Below are 19,922 nucleotides of genomic sequence, written 5' to 3'. Positions count from 1 at the left end.
CCAAATTATTTAACCATCCAACAAGTACTTCTGATCTGACTGTATGATGGCCCTTTAAAGCCGTATGTCCCAGGAGAAAGTATGATTAGAGAACATGTAAAATCAGATGGCCAGTGGTCAGTTTTTAGGTTATTTAGTGTATTTTGTTAACAAGGCAAAGGTTAGATTTTTTTTAAGATACTGAATGTATTTTTCCAAATATCAGCAAATTCAGCAGGACTTCAAAACTTCCGACCCAACTGACCCTTATAGGCGAGTTGCTTGTGGGAGAATTCCAAATTTCCATCCCTCCTCTCAACAGGCATTGCAGGATTGTGTGTCAACAGGAATCAAAGTCTTGTCTGGTTCAGCCTGGAGGTCCTTCACATCTTCTGGTTCTGTGCAGCAAGCTCATGGCCCTGCTCTAGTTCTCTGCCAGGGCTTTTATGTAACCCTCATGTTGGTTATTTTTGCAGTGGCCTCTGTCTGGCAAGCAAAGATACAACTGCACCATTAAAATCTTTACTGCACTAGGAAAGAATCAGTTTGGAGCCACAGCTCTGCCTGTCATACTACAACATGTAATGGATATTGTGGCACTGTTATTTGTTTTAATTCTGTTTTTTGAGGATTAGGCTCCATGCATAGAAAAATTGTATGACCCTCGAGCTAATCAAAGCGTTTGAAACTCAGCTTATTAAACTCAAAGCAGCTTTCATTGAACTAACGGGCCTGTTTTTGCAGTCTCCCTCCTATTAGAAACAGTTTTTTAATTATAGTGACCTTTAATTAAAGCTATTAATCACTAAATGAAAGTAATTGAGAATACATGCAACAAAAGCACACGAATTGAATATTTCTCCTGCATTTTAAAAGAACAAACTTGAAACAGCCATAGAATACTAAGTCTGTAACCATGAAAAAAAAATCAACATTCTTATTTAGAGTTGATTAAATGCAGCCTTCTATAGACCTTGTACATTTAATGTCAAAAATCATTTATGTACATATTTTCATTTGCCTGAAAATGGCTAATACTGATAGTGCAGGCTTGCACTTTCATAGAGAAGAATATTTCTTAAACCACACAAACTATAATCAGATGATATCTATAATACAACCGGCGCTCTGCTCCTTTGTGAAATCCCATTAAGATGCATTGAAGGGATTTGGGATATTACTTCCTGAGCAGTGTTGATAAGAATGTCTTCAAACTGTTTCAGGGTAACCTAAAGTTGAAGTGTGTACATTTTGCCTGTGTCAGTTTTTCAAGTGAGACAACTTCGCCAAAGTAAGTAAAGGCGTTGAATGTTTGTGCTGTTTCTGTTTTATCTTTTCATATTAACTTCCTGAGTTTCTGTTCAACTCCGATACTGTCTGTCTGCATGCTGCTGTACTTCCCAGAAATGCCTTGTCAGTCAAACAGCTTGTCCAAACTCTGACTTCTGAGCTGAGTTTCTGTGGATGGGACTCTCTTTATCTCTGTAGCTGTGGTTCTCATACTGACTGCAGAGTTCTGACTATTTGTGAACACTGTTCTTCAACTTCACACTTTGTGGCATCAAGTGTTGAGAGTTACCTTTTGAATTTTATTTTTAGGACCGTGTCGGGGTGAAGAGGGTTCAGAGAGAATATTTTGATTTTAATTGAAAGAGAATTGAAAGGGTGAATCTACATTGCCTGATGGAGTACTACTGATAACACAACAGGACCTTTACATTAAAACTTTAGCAGTGCAGCTTTGAAGCAGAACTCTCTCTTTCTCTGTCTTTCTTATTTTAGGTCCTCGATGGGCATCATGGAACCTCGGGGTGTTCATGTGTATCCGCTGTGCCGGCATCCACCGCAACCTGGGTGTCCACATCTCCAGGGTCAAATCTGTCAATCTGGACCAGTGGACACCTGAGCAGATCCAGGTATAAACACACACAACCAGGGCCAGACACACACCTTTACCACACAAAACCTCTCATACCAGCATGGGAATACTGTGACAACTTGATTATTAAAGGAAAAGCCACCATAAATGACAGTCCACATGTTAGTACTGTTCTCACTGCCTCTCAGTACTGTTGCTCAGTTTGCTTTTGTGAGTTTGAACTCAGGGGGGCACACATACAAATTATTATATTGATTGTATCTATTATGTATATCTATGATACTCTGTGTGGGCCTTTTGCTCCCTCAAAATTCAAATGTTCTCACAGATGCTCTCAAACATTATTTGTTTTATATATTATGCAGCAGAAAGTCACACAAAGTATTAGAGTTGGCTTTTAAAAATCGCTGGAGCAACACTGTGTACGTTCTGTGGAGTCTTCTTTTAGCCCTTTGAACCAGATTGACCCAATTTGTGTCAGAAATCACACCCTTTGCTCTCACAGTCAAAACCACACACACAGAAGTCATACACATACTGCTGGGATCAGTGGATCTCTTTCTAGTGATGACTCACTAAAAAACACAAGACGAAAGACAAGCCTTCTAGCATATAATGTAAGATTTTGCCCTACAACTATCAGATTTACAGTATATGTTTTTCTTAAGTACATAAGTAATCCAGGTGATTACTGTCTGTACAATAATGGTAGAAATGGGAACAAGAGAAGCTAATTTCCAGGATGTTTGAAATGTTTGCTTGAGCTTCAGTTCCTACGTGTCTTTAACCACCGCCATTTTCTTCTGACCGCCCGATTGGTACGGCTCATATACAGCTCCCTGCAGAGATGAGAAGAAAATGAGATGGCTCACTCCTTAGCTGGCTCAATCTTCAGTACAACAAATAAACAAAATGTTTAATTATTTTTTTAATTACTTGAATTATTACAACTCTTCAGGAAATTGAGTTGCTAGACTTACTTGCTCCACACAGCATTTTACTTGCCCTAGGCAATAAGGCAATCCTTGTTGTCGCTCCTTGTCACTCATACTGTATACAGATATTCACCTGTACACATGCAGGCAAAATAACCCAATTTGAAAATACCCACAAATTAAAATTGATTTGCTTTTTTTTCTGTAAAAATGTAACTCTAACAGGGATTGCTGAGTGAACCCATATTGGGACAAAGCTATGTCATGTTCAAGGTGACACACACACGCTGCCACAGAAATGCAGTATTTAGTATGCATTCCAGTACTTTCACATACACAGTGGGTTGTAGACATGCATAGACAAGTTCAGCAACACGCGTGGAAACACACAGCCAGGCTTAGGGAATATAGAGAACAGTAATTAGACTGTGTATAGGTGTGTTTTTTGGGTAAGTAGCATGTCACATTGATTCAATTACACACAATAAATCAGGAGAATTGGTGTCTGTGTGTGTGTGTGTCTATGAAACTCACCTGAGCGTGCCAGCAATTTATTTAATCATCCAGTCATTAATATATCCAATTGTTTGGTGTGTGTATGTGTGTGTGTGTATGTGTGTACTCTGGTAAAGACGGTGTATGTGTGTATCTTCAAGGCAGTGCCTATCCATCAGCTGAGTGCGAGTAGAAAGGCTCTCACTCTGAATGTTAATCACTGTTTTCAATGACTAATTAATTCTGGATGGCTGATTATTCCGACTCCATCTCCTCCACTTCTCCTATCATCACCCCATTTATCACCCTCCTCTTAATTTAGCCTTGACACATACGGCCAGTGTGTCTTTCATTCTGTGTGTTTGTATGTGTGTGAACGTGCATGGGAAGGAGTTGGTGGGCGAATTGAGTTGAATGCAAATGTGATGAATGAAAGAACTTTCTGTGTGTGTTCGACACCTACTTAAAGGCTTTTTGCTGATTACTTTGCAAGTATTAACTCCACTTTTTTTTTCTCTTTCTTTCTTTCTTTCTTTCTTTCTTTCTTTCTTTCTTTCTTCCTTCCTTCCTTCCTTCCTTCCTCCATTCCTCCCTTACAGAGTATGGTGGACATGGGCAACCGCAGGGCCAAACAGCTGTATGAAGCCCACCTACCGGAGAGCTTCAGACGGCCACAGACAGACCAGTATCCTTCTGCCTGCTTTCTGTTTGTTCAGTCCCAACTTCATTTACATGAAAACTCAGTTTTGTCATAATTCACGCCTCCATACATGGGTGTAAAAAAACACTTGAATATAAACTGCTGATCTAACACTACATCAAACTGCATATCACCATACATTTGTATGAAAAGTAACATGTTCCTGCATCACCATATATATGTTGCCCTATATTTGCATACAAACTCACAATGTACCCGACATTTGCATAAGAATTACTAAAGTCCCCATAGTTGTCACATACAGATGGGTGACATTTAAGAGGAAAAAAACAACATAAATTGTATAACATTCCTTTCATTTGTCACCCATAAGAAGGTGTTTTGTTTCACCATGAGCCTCGAGAACAGCTTCAATATAGCCTATTGGAGGGATGAAAAACAGTCTTCCAAAGATATTCCCTATTTTTTTTGTGGTTTTTTTTAAAGTTGTCTGACTAGTTGCTCCAAAATCTCCAGGTATTCACTTCAATTGAGATTGTGATGGTTGTTAAAGCCATAGCATATGATTCATATCATTGTCATTATTATCAAAGTATCAGAACAATCATCAAAGTCATCCTCGTGCCCTGTTGATGGAACTTTGTGGAACATCCCACTGCCATCAGAATCGAAATGTTAGGTCAGGGAAAGTGTAAGGGTCAGGGTTAGGGTTAGAGGGCTTTTGGGGTGTTTTTAGGTTTGGGGTAAGGGTCAGGGTTTTGGTAGCAGTCCCTTCCAAAAACGTATTAGTTTGTAATCAAGTCTCAGAAATGTCAAGATCAAGGAGTGTTTGTTGTTGAAACATCAGCGACACTGAGGCAACAGTTGAGACATCAGCACTGACCGAAAAAAAAAAGTGTTTGAAACCTTTTGCAACTTTTGCAAAAAAGACAATAAAAATGCAGATTGTTCTTTTAAATGAAAATACTGAACAACCGGGTTGTTAGTAAGCTGCGATAAGCGAGTTAGCGCTGTAATATTATGACACTATCATCCTGTACTTGGCGTATCCAGTTTATCAGCATATTACTTAGTTTAACTTACATGAAATCGCTCCTGCAATGGGCCTTTTTCTGAGAAATAATGAGTAACAAATCTGACTCATCCTCATCATTAAACCTCAGCTTTGTCTGCACATCCCCAACTGTTTCTAGCACCAAATGAGAAGTGACAGAGTTGCTTCATCAACGTCGTTCCACACATTCAAACAGGACACCCCTAGCAGTGTCTGTGTATACCGCGATGGAACAGCACTTTTCCAGTTTGCCCTTTTCCTCGATACAAGACAAGACAGCTGTGTGGTTAACACAGCAGCATATGTTCATATTTCCACCAGCAGACTGAAATAAATAATCTCCCTGTTTGAAATGCTGCTCTAATACCCTATCTTGTATCTGGCAGGCCCATTTGTGCGGGTGGTCATCATTCTTCACTCTTTTGAAGTCCATTAGTCGTTCTGACAGCAGCGCCGCTGGCTGAAAACAGCAGATAACAGACCCAGGATTAGAGGAGCTACCGCCTGTATGTGTGTGGTTTTCTCTGTTCATATTCACACATCACTGTGGCCCTGCTACTTACTGTGCTTATGTATGTAAATGCAAAAATGGAGTCTGACTCCCCTGCCATATTTGCTATATTGTTCTCAACTCCTACGTGTTTGTGTGTGTGTGTATATTGATGAATGTGCTTTTGTGTTTGACTGTTATGGGTTCTTGATGAAAAAATCTTGAATAATACATTTTTGTATTTGCATTTTTAACCTTATCTTTATATCTTAAACTCTGACAAGAATGCTATTCTGTTTTTTTTAAAAATCACATACAACACAAGGGATTAATGACAGTCCTCTTATATCAGCCTGTTCTGTAGAACTGCGGTTACTTTCAGGTAACGTCTGTTTTGTCTTTTTCACATGAGAGACTACTGCTGTGCAATCTCCATGTTTACGCTCTTTCATCCACTCTGACAGAGAGCGGTAGTGTTGTGGTGAGAAGCTGTGCAGTGGAGATATGTTTGCTAGAAGTGTGTTGCGGGAAAGGAGACGATAATTGAACCTTTCTTCAGCTTGCTGTATCTTGTCTTCACGATCAACAATCTTCTCTGGCATCAAACACGTGTTAAAGAAAACACAAGCAGCGCAAGATTCTTATTATCATCCTGTGGTGTGTCTGTAGCTGCTGTGGCCCCGATGTGAAGCTACATTTTTTAGAAGGTGCACGTCAAATCAAATCAAATCAAATCAAATCAAATTAAATCATCACATTGATTGACCCCTGATTGTTCTTTTGTCAGCTACAGGAAAGCCCATGACGTAGTTACGTTGACTATGTGAGTAGGCTCCAGAAACTTAACAGTCTTCATAGTGGTCAAGACTCTAGAAGAAAAGAAATTTCAACATCAAGGACTGTTTGTTTTTGATATAACAGCAAAACAGTACAGCTGATGTACTTCTTAACCCCTTGGAAGTCAAGGTTCAAGGTGTGTTTTACTGTTTTACAACACAACTAAATGAAAGTTGTAGTCCTACTGAGTGTAGAGGAAGAGCCAGAGAAAAAAAGGTGCTTTGTAGTCTGGTGGTACGGCAGCGGATACTTCTGTATCTTTTGCCAGATGGCTGCAGGGTGAACACACTGTGGTTGGGGTGGGTGTTGTCTTTTAGTATCCTATGAGCTCTGTGCAGACACCTCTCTACACCAATATCACTGTTGCTTGGTAGATGGGTACCAATGATGGTCTGGGTGGTGTTAATCACAAGTCCATGGCCCCTTCCTTTCGTGGGCCGTGGACACCACATGCCAGTTTGTGATGTTTACAATCAAGATGATATCTATTGCTCGTCTGTAAATGTTGAGAAGGACCTGGCATATGAATTTAGTTTTTATATGCTTTTTTAAAAAGTACAGTAGCTTCTGATCTTTCTTTATCATGGTGGGAATGTGCGATGACTATGACAGGTTCTCTGTGATGTGGTTGCCAGGAACATAAAAACTGTTGACCTGCTTGACCTCAGCTTCACTGATGTAGACAGGAGTGTGTCTTTATCTCCTTGATGTTGAGCAACGGGTTGCTAACTGTGCACCACTCTGCACGATTGATGTCGATGTCATCCAAAGACTTGACAACAGACTCACAACTCAACAGTGTGAGCAGGAGGGGGCTTAATGCACAACCCTGTGGGGGGGGGGGGGGCTCTGTTGTTGAGCACTGGATTTGAGGAGGTGTGACTGCCAATCTGATCTCTTTTTGCAATTGGATCTTGCATAATTGGATATTGGATTGAGTGTGGTACCCAAGCAACAAGCGTTAGTTTGCCAATCAGTTTCATGCTGAGCTGAAATCAAGCAGCATTCTTATTTAGCTGTTACGTTCAAGGTGTGTGAAGACTGAGTGGAGGGCAGTGGAAATGGCAACCTCTCTGAGTCTGCTGGTTCAGGTATATAATTATATTCAGTATTCACATCTTACAAATCCAACAACCGTCAGTCAGCAATTTGGCCAATTCCACTGAACCGGCTCAACTTAGCTCTAAGGAGCCATAGACATACATCATATATCAGCATTATTCCTGTTGTTAACCAGGACAATCTTATCTACGGTGTAATAAATATGAAATCACTTCAACTGTAGGATATCCATTTCATCAGAGCTGGACAGGAGCGACTGGACTGGATATAATTTATGTTAAAGGTCGGCGGCGGGCCCATATGTCAGTCTCTCTGGTCCATTTGGTCCGTTTTAAAGGGGCTTCATTGTTGTACCATTCGACTTTATCCTCCTCCTTTGTGCTTGTATGTACATAACCACAATGTCATTTGGCACACTTTGATCCAATACACTCTTTTAGTGCTGTGCTCAGTCTTGTAGTGTAGCATCCTATCTGCACTGATGTTTCTAGTCAACAGTAATAAATCAGCGCTGTGTTTGAGATGCAGCTGGAGCAGCCTTCCTCTTCCAGCCTATCTCGAAGCTTGACTCATGCGTGTGGTCATCATTTTTCAATCTTTTGAAGTCTATTACTCGATCCGACAGAAGTGTCGCTGCTGAAATAGGGAGATAAGAGAGTTGGGATTAGCGCTGATGTATTGCCTGGGTGTACTGGCGGCGTGTTGGGAGTGTTTCAGTTTGAGTATGTGGGAGTGAGTTTGAGAGTGCTTTTTTTTTTTTATAGAATTATCTACCAAAAGTTTACTGATCCATCACTCGGATATCTCAACAATAGTAGTAATGTCAGTTATACCATTAGGCATGGAGATACAACCCATCTATCTATCAGGGGTGGTTTCTGGATTATACCATTCTTGTAAGTAGTTTAACACATTTTTATCGAAGGTTAACTGTCTTCCAAACACACCTTGGAGGACAGCTCAAATTTATAGACTTAACACCAGTGAGTTAAATACTTGTTTAATTTGGGCAAGTGATGTAATTGGCGTGCATGTGTTGATGCTTAATATTGCACGTTTTTCCGAACATTGAATTTGATGTTATATTTGAAGCCATTTGGGATTTGCTTTAAATGTCCCATATTATAGAAAGTGTGGAAACACAGTGGGCATTGCCTGCTCAGGCCTGTGAGAGCTGACCAATCAAAGCAGACTGGGCTTTTCTGGAGGGGGGCCTTAAAAAGAGAGGCACTAAAACAGAGCGTTGAGACAGAGGGTGGTGCTGCAATGGACAGTATGAGAAAAATATGTTGTTTTCTTCTGGTAGGCATCCAAAGTAAAAGTATGACCCTGAAAATGAGCATAATATGGGACCTTTAAAACCCACTTTAAGACTAATTGAGTTAGCAGTAGTTGTACAGTATAGGGAGTGTAAAGTTCCTCTTCCTCTAAACTAGACAACAAAAGACATTGTTTCTCATTGCATTTAAAACTTAAACTTTTTTGACCTGATTGGCAAGAACAGTACCTTTTTGAAATTGTTACAAATCACTGTGACACATAGGATTCATATGATCTGTTCCTGATCTTTTGCTGCCTTGATCAAGGTTTGGTCAGTTTAGGCTTAAAGAGTCTTTGGGATAGTTTAGGGAAAGATCATGGTTTGGGTTGAAACATTAAATATTTCTTCCTCAGTGCGCGTACTGTGATCTTGCTTTACTTTGAAGGACAGTCATAATGTCTCATACTCCACCTACTGTATATTTCTAACCTCATCCAGAAATTCAAACTGGCAACCTCCCTAATCACTTCTTTTTGCTAATGCCAGCAGTAGCTAACACTAAAATCAGGAAAGCAAAGTTTGTGGACAATGTTTTCTTTCAGCATTTTGATAATTTTAGCATACTGTATGTACTGCATGTGTGTATAATGGATATTTGGATATTTTTGTGCAGTATTTGAGTCCTTAATCCCAACCTTCAGAGCGGTGGAAGTGTTCATCAGGGACAAGTACGAGAGGAAAAAGTACTACGACAAGGAGGCCGTGGCTACAGCTCCAGTGAGTATCGGTGTCACTTCTTGTTTTTACATTTTGAGTTTTGGCCTGTCAGTCCATGTCATTGTCAGAGCTGTGTACAGAGCTGCCATGGTTGGAGGCCATTTCATGAACATGTTCATCAGTTGCTGTTTGTTGCAGATGTTGATGTAAGGCTGTTTGATGCCAGTATCTGCTACAGACATAAACCAACTGAAATGCAAACTGACAGCTTTTCTGTCCCTTTAGCTTACTTATGGTTTCCTTTTTTGTTGAAAGGCTACCAAGTGCTTTTCCTTACGATTGAAAAAACAGTAGCAAGTACCTGCATACACAAGCTTTTATTTTAGGAGACTTCATCATGAATGATCAGAAGCTACATCAAAGAGTGTGCGCATTGTTTTGGCTGCTGTTGTTTTAAAATTTGAAATGTGCTACTTATCGTATTTGGCTTCATTTCCTTACACAAGACATTTGAATGAGTTCCAGCACTGACTTGTCTGTGCCAAGGCCTCATGGTTGGCATCCATTATCACTCATCAGGCCTGTAAAGTTTGTATTTTTACAGTCCCTGACCTTCCCTGCACTTCAATCTATCACACCAGTAATGCTTTTCTAAGCTTAAATGTGTGGAAAGGCATCAAAATCCCTTCCAACCCTGATTTCAGCCCAAACAACAGTCTTATTGAATCTGATACTGAAGAGTTGGTGCAAACAGCAAGAGAATAACCTTTCAGAAATACTTTTATCTTCTGATACAGGTCTTTATCAGTGAGTCGAGATGTCTCTGTATGTATGTGTCAGTGTCAAGACTGAACCTTGTTTTGTGTGGATGATTGGAGAGAAAGGATGTGATAGTGTATGTGTGTGGGGGCACATCTCCTTGTCTCGTTTCCAGTGAGATTAACTGTGTGAGGTGTGTGTTTTTGAGAGTTTCAGTGATATGAGTGGGATGGTTCTATACTGTGAGATATACAAGGAAGCGTGTACACTCACCAAAATGTGTGTGCGCGTATGTGTTCATGTTCATGGTTCCTACAAAAATGGACCATTAACACTCTCGAGCAATTTTAGTCATTTGTCCTGGCTGTACTGTATGTGAGGTAGAGCTGAACAATTAAACAGGCTGCAATTCAAAGTGCAGCATGTTTAACAGGCAAGTTTGTGTCAATTCAACAACACTATTTGCTAGATTGTGGCTGGTTAGCTTCGCATTAAACTCCCCACTTTGATAGGTTGCAAAGTCCAGACTTGTATGTAGTGTAAGTTTGAATGTCTGTGTTTTATTTTTCAATATGATTTATTTCAGTGCCATGATTCATTTGTATCAGTGCCAGTACAACTTTTTCAAATGCAAATGTTTCAATCCCAATCTTTCCTTTGTTACTTCAGGTTTTGTTTTCAATGACTGTCACTGCTGTCATAGACTTAAGCCTCAAAGCAACTTAATTTACTGTAATGAAAACATGAGAGTGACATTTCATCTATTGCAGTGTTTGGATTATATGGGATATAAAGACGCTTACGACTTGGAACAAAAAGTGAAAAACTCACTGTTGTATAAAGAACAATTGTGGTGACTTCATATGCAAAGTATTTATATGATACAACTCTTTGTCGGTCAAATAACACCTCATAACTTAATGATACAAAATTATTAAATAATGAAAATAAAAAATAAAAAATAGTGTCAATGTCAACACCGTAAAGGGTAGAGATTTCTCCTCAAGGTAAATTAAGCAGTGCAAGCTGAATTTCCCATTTCAATTGAACACATTGACAGTTATAGACACTTTCTTTGAATAATCACAAAATAAAAACACTTTCGCTGAAGTTTATTCATTGTTGCACAATGCTTACAATGTTACACAGTGGGGAAATATTGAGAAATACTGACAGCCTGCCATTAGTGTAATCTCAATGCAAATGATTTCTCATATCCCTGTTCAGTATTCTATTTTAGTGTCTCATAAATGTTTCATACAGTATTCTTTGCATGTCAGCCTCATCAAAAATATCACATTTTCACAGTGTCATATTGTCATGGGCAATGTGCTCCTGGTGTAAATCATCCTAACAAAAGAAAACATCATTCTTGATGCATAAATCACTCATGAGTGTAACTCACATGCTGTGTTTGAACTTATGCATAGCTGAATGCCTACCAAGTATTAAACAAGATCTGCTGAAATCTTTGCTTTTTTCATGGAAGTCATTTTGACATGTCAGAGTAGTAAAGAGCACAGGTGTAAACAACAAAATAAATGATGGCTGAAATCTATTTAGCTGCTCGATTTCAGGGTCCTGGTTTTGTGCATGCTGGCTCATTGTCACGCTGTCAAAACCTACTGCAACACTCAAACAGAACAGAGTTATCATTAATGTTATTAGTGAAACCTGTTATTTTTCCTGTCATGACCTTTTAAAGTCCTCCTAGGTTCCTTTATTGTCCAACCGGTCACAGAAAAGTCAACTTGGTCATTAAAGCAACACCATGTGAAGAGTTTACCTTAAAATAACAGCTTGAAAGTCATGTTGAGGCTACAGTGACTTTCCAGTTTAGAAAAAAAACAGTCTTCTTACAGCTAAAGAGATGTTAACAAAGGCTTAATGTAAATTGCTGCTCTAGTGATTTAAGCAATAATCATTTAGCACAATCAATGCATCTTTTTCCAATTGAGATTTCGAGAGTTAATCGTTGAGCCCTGAAGAGAGGTATAAAAGTTTTACAAAACACAGACACTTGCACTTAGACCAAATGCTGAACAATGTATTAAGAACAATCCAATGTCAGAGCCTGTTTTACATTTCAACAAGGACATTTCTATCCTTACCGCCACCCACTCAAGTCAAGCCAGCAAGGCTACAAACTGAAAGAAGGTGCACACAAACACAAACCACTGAACAGCTTTGAAAGAAAATGTGGGAAAAATGGAGATGAAAACACTCAAACATAAACACAAAATGCGTTGCATTAATGCAAAATGTCTTGTTCACAGCAGTCTCCCTTTTGCACGTCTTTATTTCATCTCTCTGTTCTTTCCTCTCATTGTCCCCCTTTTAGTTTCCCACATTCTCTTCTTCGTTCTCTTTCTCAGTTTGTCTTTTTCTTTTTTTCCTCTCGCCTCCTGCCTCTCTCTGTTTTCTCTGGCTTTCTCTGAAGCGTTGCCAGCAGCCAGACTGTGATCTAGGATCTGTTTCTGCCACCCACACAGACGGCTCGGCTTTTATATGCAAATTAATTATTAAAAACAACTCATTATCACTTTAAGCAGTTTCGTGCAGATGGAGAACGAAGAGGAGAGGGCGGGCTACAGTAACCCTGAGCTATAGTTTGTGCGTGTGTGTGTGTGTATTGGAATGAGGGTGAGAAATGAGTTGGCTTGGCTTTTCTTGTTGTGTACCTCTTCACTGTAGTTACATCATACTGTACTGCACTTGTTTAACCAACATGTTTGGATGACATTGGCAGATGCAAACTGGATATGGTCAGAGTTACTATTGTTATGTGATACAGTTAGCTGAAATTGGATTAAAGGCATGACGTATTCCTTATAGAAATGATCATTCCTAATGTGGTTGTCCAAGAAAAAATGATGGACAGGAAGATACGGTTTCAAAGGGAATCATTTCACAAGTGTGTGTACATTTGTATCCTCAAACCAAATATATGGCATTCAAAAAGCTTTACTGATGCAGACATGGATTGCAAGTTGTACTGCATATAAGACAGTGTTGTTTTGTAATGGACAGCTTGCGGTACATTGTTCGCAGTGGAGTACATGAGTGCATCCACTCCATTTCCATTGCCCATGCAGCATGAGCCCATTGTTCTGCCATGAGTGAATTAGTGGGTGTATGTGCGTCTTATAACGGTATATGGACCACGCATTATTTCAATGTTACTGGAATCAACAAGACATCAGAGTTCATCTCGCAGCCCCTCTGTGATGAGCCCAGTGATTGCCCTAAAAATGTCACAAGACAGCAGCACAGTCACCCTGGAGGAAGACTTTGCTGACTTTCAACCTTATTTGCCTGTGTTAGTCATAGAGACATCCTGTCCACTGTGTCCACAGCATTCTGTGTCTTCCTGCAGCCAGCTGTGGCAGCCTACTTAACTTTTTCCTTCCACTAACTTATTTTATTCTGATGTCAATGGACGGCAGAAGAGCTACATGGTTGGCTAAGGTCACAGGTTTCTCAGGCAGCTTTGAATGTGGATCTATTTTGGTAAGCTGCTGTGGCTGACGAGCTCATTGGTAACATGTTAGCACTGACCTGCCATGGTCGTCCACCCTAGCTAGCTGGCTTACTAACTTAGAGCAAGCCAGCCAGTGTGGCCACTAGCTGGACGAAAACTGAACAAAGCTTTATTCAAGTGATATATTTGGATATGGCAGCTTCAGTCAGCTCTCAACAACAAACATCTCAACAACTTCAACTATCTTTACATCCACAACTGGGACACAGTTTTGTACAATCATGCATGGTTCCCGGGTGATATAACTTTGGCGACCCCTTCAGTTGATGCTTCAACGGCTATAGGATGGGATGGCTATGAAATTTGGCACACACAATGATGTTCCCCCTCAGGATGCATTGATATCACTTTTGTGATTACTTGACTTTTCATCTAGTGACAACGTTTAGTCAAAATTGTCCAGTATTTAGATAAATGACCTGCAAAACTGACTCTCCCATCATACTGCTTTTTGTTAAGTGCTAGCTAGCTAACATACTAAACTAAAAGGTAAACATTGATAAACATTTTGCTTGCTAAATGTCAAGATACAGACATTAGTATTGAACACATAGCACCATTTTGCCTAATAACAGCCTCATGGAGCTGCTAGCATGGCTGAAGACTTTTTTGTCTCGAGAAATGTTCAGTGCAGATTGACGTTGTGGGCAAATCTTATTTCAGTAACATGAACTGAATAAATAATACTGTCTGGTTTAATACATAAAGCTTTTTATTTTCTAGTCTATATGTAAAACACAAATATGCAAATAAAGAAAAACAGGGCTTGCAACTTAGTTTGGTGCTTACTGGGGAAAGATTGCATCAAGTGTATATATTTCCTGCTAATCCTTTTTGTCAGAAAATTATATCCAGTTCCATAAAAAGTCATCTATCATGGATGCATTTTAGATTGAAAGCCTATAGTGTGTGATACCTACTGTAACCATGTTGAAAAATATAGCTCAAGGTCGTTCAGTTGACCATCACTCAGTGTTCTTTTAGAGCACTTTGGAGTTACATTGCAGCTTAAACATCAAAAGTCACCTCTCTGTCTCCATAACTCTTGTTTTATTAGTCTCCGTGTAGCTGTTCTACTTTCCTCAGCGAGTGTCCTCTGTAAGAGTACAAATGAAGCTGTTAAAGGTCTACCCAGCGGACAAATTTCAGTTAAGATGTTAACCATCTTTCCGTCTCACTATCAGCAGTCTCCACAGCAGATAGCCAGACACTTCTATCTCCAAATCCTAATATCTGTTCAACCTCTGTTCACCCTCCTTCACCCAGCTCGCACCACTCCTCTTGTTATCTATCCACTCTTTATCATTCTGCGCCCCCTCCTCTGTATTCCTTTCACTCCTCCCTCTTACCCTCCAGTCTCTTTTCTCTTTATCTTCATCATCAGCCCATCTGCGCCTGTTTAGTGCTGTGTCGACATCTCCGGCAGCATCAAAGTCGGAAGAGGAGGAAGTTTTGAGAGAAAAAAAAAAAAAAAAAAACCTGAAAGACATCGACTGTATAAGTAGGGGATGGAAAATGCTCTGAATTCACATCTCTGCTGCGCTCCTTTCACCACCACAGGCAACAAGAGCAAGCAGTCGTTTGATGCCTTAACAGTTGCGGAGGGAGAGATGATGGAAATGGAGAGAGATGAAAAATTGAGAAAACATTCTTCTGTTCTGCCCTCAGTAAGACACAGTCCATGTTAGTTTCCACCCTGAGGTGGTTTAGAGAGAGGGGAGGAGGAGGGGAGGAAGATTGGTAATGATGTCACCTCTATCTGACAATTCATTCCTCTCTGGCTGGTTTTATTAGTAACTTAGATGCTAAGAACGGGTATATTTTATGAGCAACCCACATCAGGACTCTCATACAGTCCAATCACAGATCTGCATTCCCATTGTATATTTATTGTGAAGCCATGTGGGTCTGCGAGGATCTGTGTGACTTAAAAACCCTATGTGGTATAAAAAGAAACCGTTGTCCACCTGCTGACTGCATAACTTCCAAATGGATTCACAGACTTGCACAAGATTTTGTGGAAAAGGTTGGTCATGAGCCAAAGGACGGCTGATTAACTGTTCATGCCAGTTGGCTATACGGGGGTGTGGCAGTGGCTTCTAACAAAAAGGCACGTAACTTGTAAACACACTTGACAACAGACAACATTTTGCCACCTCCCCTTTAATAACTAAAGAGCCATTTATTATGCACTCTTGTTGGAGGCATCAATTCAACTCAATGAGCGCAGAGATCTGTGTTTTATATGTTCTATGTCCTTCTTTTGGGCTCTCAGTTCGACCTCTATTTGTGAGGTTGTGTGCACGTGAATGTATATACAGTATATATAAAATAATAGGCAGCAAGTGAAGACAAGGCAGAAATCTTTAGGGAAGTAGCTGAAGCTATGGTGCATGCAGAAAGGCAGCGAACAGCCAGATGGCAAAGAATAAAAGAGGAGGTGATAAAGACGAGGCCGAGCTAGCATCAGAACTGTTTAGTTAAATCTGTTAACTGACATGTCTCATTACAGGCGGGAAAGATTTGACAACTTCTGCGGTTGAGCAGCTGATGGGATTTTTGTTAGATTGGATTGGTATTGATTTTGAAGACCGATTGAAAATGGCAAGTCATTATTGAAGAATGTGTGTGTTCATTTATTAGTGGTGGCCTGCTTTCATGATAGACTGTATTTGCATGCATAAGCAAGCCTATTCACCATCTATAAAAAATACCAAAAACATGCTTACTTGCTGCGAATTCTCTTGAGGCTCCTGCACATAAAAGCAGTAATATACATGCAAATGTGGTTTTGGGAATTATCTTTTCTTGACTTTCTCCTCCTGTATCTCCCTACTCCCTCCTGTCGCCATCCATTTAGTTTCTCTGTCCATCTGGCACTGTGATCATCTCTGTCGGTGGCAGTGGAGAAATGCATATTGAGCTTGGCTCGCTAACGTCTTACACAAGGAAAAGTCTGTGCATAAGCAAAGATACTATTAAAGCTGCAGTAATTAATGTTTTCTTTCTATTAATTGATCACATGATGTGAACAGAACACCTCAGAGGGATTAACTGACGGAGGTTTTATCGCTGAACCCTTCAGCTTTATGCCCCTGTTTTCTGCTCTCATTGTGAGTGATGGGTTTATCAGTTTTTTTCAGGGGGTTTGTGAAAAAGCTCCAATAAACCCACTGTGCACTATCTGCCAAGGACAAAGCAAACAAAATTTGCAACTCGCCGGGGAACATAGTAGAGCATCTATCAAATAGAGACGTACTTCTCTCAGGAGCTGATGAAGACTGAAACAAGCTACAAGTGAGTGATAATTGTTTCAAAGGATTTGTTAAACACTTTGAGAGATACAGAAATACAAGTTAGTTGAGTTCTTATTTTGAGTGAGATGAAGTATGGAGCTGGATCCGGTAGGCTTTTAGCTTAGCTTAGCATAAAGCCTGAAAGCAGTAGTAAAACAGCTAGCGTGGCTCTGTCCACATTTCAAAAGTATGCTTATCTGTAACTTTAAGCTTACTTATTAACATGTTGTATCTCCAAAAGCAAGCGGAAATGTTTATGTATGGATTAAACGAACATGTTATACCAACAGCATATGAACTATTAGAGCTATTATGAGCTTTATATGTTTTATGAGAGATTCATTTTGGACAGAGCCAGTGTGTCTATTTCTCCCTGTTTGTAGTCTTTAAATAAAGCTAATTGCATCTTGGCTGCAGCTTCACACACAGATGTATTGAATGATATCGGCCACCTCATCTCACTGTTGGCAAAAGGGAAATTAAAATATTTCCCAAAAAGTTTTTCCGTTCCTTTACACATGTCAGGTATAATATGATCGATCTTATCAAATATTGATCTCTGTTTTGTTATGTAGACAGGCAACTGTTTACTAACCTATAATAATGCTCATTGAACATCCTACAAGTGTCAGAAAGAAAAATAAATGAGTGAATGCAACCTGAGGAGATGAAAACCTGGTTTTAAAATTCATAGGGGCTATATTCTGTATTTTTAAAACAATGTTGTAGAGATGAGCTACAGATAATTATCTGCTGAATCTGCAGCCTGCCTTGGCTTTACAGAGCTTTATACTGAGCTCCATCTCATTGTTAAGCTGTCAGGTCTTTGAATTCAATGTTGTGGTTCACTCTCACCACTCATGCATCTTTTTTCCAGCAAAAAAGCTCTAAAAACTCACTGTAAAACACACACTCAGCCCTAGATAGCAGACAGCCGCAGTTATCCACTAGCTAGTGAACATACTGGAGAATTTGTAGTCAAAGATGTTTTTTTTCCTGTAATTTTTATTGGACATTATAGAGCATATAACAAAATGAAGGCTATTTTTGCTCCATAACTACTGGATGTGTAGCAAATGTGTTTTTGTCTAAAGATTTTGAGAGCTTTGTTATATGGGTCAATGACGTGACGCAATTTTTTTGTGTTCTTATGGTTCAGTTAAATTTAAAAAGGTTAAAATTTGAAAATAAACGTACAAATTACTTGCATACTTTCTCTTTTTGAAGTCCTCATCTAAAATTTCTGGATTTAATACATTTTCAGAGAATATTCAGGGGATAATGGCAAAAATGTCAATGAGGTGTAACCATAAAAACTTCATATCAATAGTTTAACTTGTTCAAAAAGGTGAAATTCTCAATAAAACACCCCATACATTTGTGTTGTTTAATAATGAATAAAATAAAGGGAACACTAAATTATAATTAATTTGGGGAATTGTCTGTCAAGTCAACTTCCTAAAGTGTCAAGGTGGTGTAACCAACATTCAAGGAGCCATTTTGTTAATTTGTGCAACTTCTGCCCTGAGACCAGAAGAGACAGTTGACTCCCTTTTGTCCAACTACGTTGCCTTAAAACAGAAAAATACGACTTGTGCCCTGAGACCAGGAGTGATTCACCTGCCCTCAGACAAAATTGTGGGAAACAATGGTCTCTGCCCTGTGACCAGATGAAACTAAACAGCCATGAGGAAAATCCTACAAAACAACTTTTGCCCTGAGACCAGAGGAGACAGTTGACTCCCTTTTGTCCAGCTATGTTGCCTTAAAACAGAAAAATATGACTTCTGCCCTGAGACCAGGAGAGATTCGCCTGCCCTCAGACAACTTCTGCCCTGGGACCAGGAGAGATTCACCTGCCCTCAGACAACTTCTGCCCTGAGACCAGGAGAGATTCACCTGCCCTCAGACAACTTCTGCCCTGAGACGAGGAAAGATACACCTGCCCTCAGACAAAATTGTGGGAAACAATGGTCTCTGCCCTGGGACCAGATGAGACTAAACAGCCATGAGGAAAATCCTGACTCCCTTTTGTCCAGCTATGTTGCCTTAAAACAGAAAAATATGACTTCTGCCCTGAGACCAGGAGAGATTCGCCTGCCCTCAGACAACTTCTGCCCTGGGACCAGGAGAGATTCACCTGCCCTCAGACAACTTCTGCCCTGGGACCAGGAGAGATTCACCTGCCCTCAGACAACTTCTGCCCTGAGACCAGGAGGGATTCACCTGCCCTCAGACAACTTCTGCCCTGAGACCAGGAGAGATCACCTGCCCTCAGACAACTTCTGCCCTGAGACCAGGAAAGATACACCTGCCCTCAGACAAAATTGTGGGAAACAATGGTCTCTGCCCTGGGACCAGATGAGACTAAACAGCCATGAGGAAAATCCTACAAAACAACTTCTGCCCTGAGACCAGGAGAGATTCACCTGCCCTCAGACAACTTCTGCCCTGGGACCAGGAGAGATTCACCTGCCCTCAGACAACTTCTGCCCTGAGACCAGGAGGGATTCACCTGCCCTCAGACAACTTCTGCCCTGAGACCAGGAGAGATTCACCTGCCCTCAGACAACTTCTGCCCTGAGACCAGGAGGGATTCACCTGCCCTCAGACAACTTCTGCCCTGAGACCAGGAGAGATTCACCTGCCCTCAGACAACTTCTGCCCTGAGACCAGGAAAGATTCACCTGCCCTCAGACAACTTCTGCCCTGAGACCAGGAAAGATACACCTGCCCTCAGACAAAATTGTGGGAAACAATGGTCTTTGCCCTGGGACCAGATGAGACTAAACAGCCATGAGGAAAAGCCTACAAAACAACTTCTGCCCTGAGACCAGAGGAGACAGTTGACTCCCTTTTGTCCAACTATGTTGCCTTTAAACAGAAAAATACGACTTCTGCCCTGAGACCAGGAGAGATTCGCCTGCCCTCAGACAACTTCTGCCCTGGGACCAGG

The 19,922-nt window shown here is 40.4% G+C and overlaps 1 protein-coding gene across 6 annotated transcripts in view; it reads left to right on the top strand.

Moving 5' to 3' along the window:
• Positions 1 to 19,922, top strand: part of smap1 (small ArfGAP 1) — a 107,861-nt gene that overhangs the window by 13,064 nt on the left and 74,875 nt on the right. For all 6 annotated transcript variants that reach the window (XM_084375331.1, XM_084375332.1, XM_084375328.1 and 3 more), the window contains exons 2-4: positions 1,762 to 1,895; positions 3,888 to 3,973; positions 9,355 to 9,430. In XM_084375331.1, coding sequence (XP_084231457.1) covers positions 1,762 to 1,895; positions 3,888 to 3,973; positions 9,355 to 9,430 — 296 coding nt within the window. The remainder of the gene's footprint in view (positions 1 to 1,761; positions 1,896 to 3,887; positions 3,974 to 9,354; positions 9,431 to 19,922) is intronic.

This window comes from Pagrus pagrus (assembly GCF_965226575.1).
Source record: "Pagrus pagrus genome assembly, chromosome: 15".
Taxonomy (NCBI): Eukaryota; Metazoa; Chordata; class Actinopteri; order Spariformes; family Sparidae; genus Pagrus; species Pagrus pagrus.
This window is presented reverse-complemented; position numbering and strand designations above follow the sequence as displayed.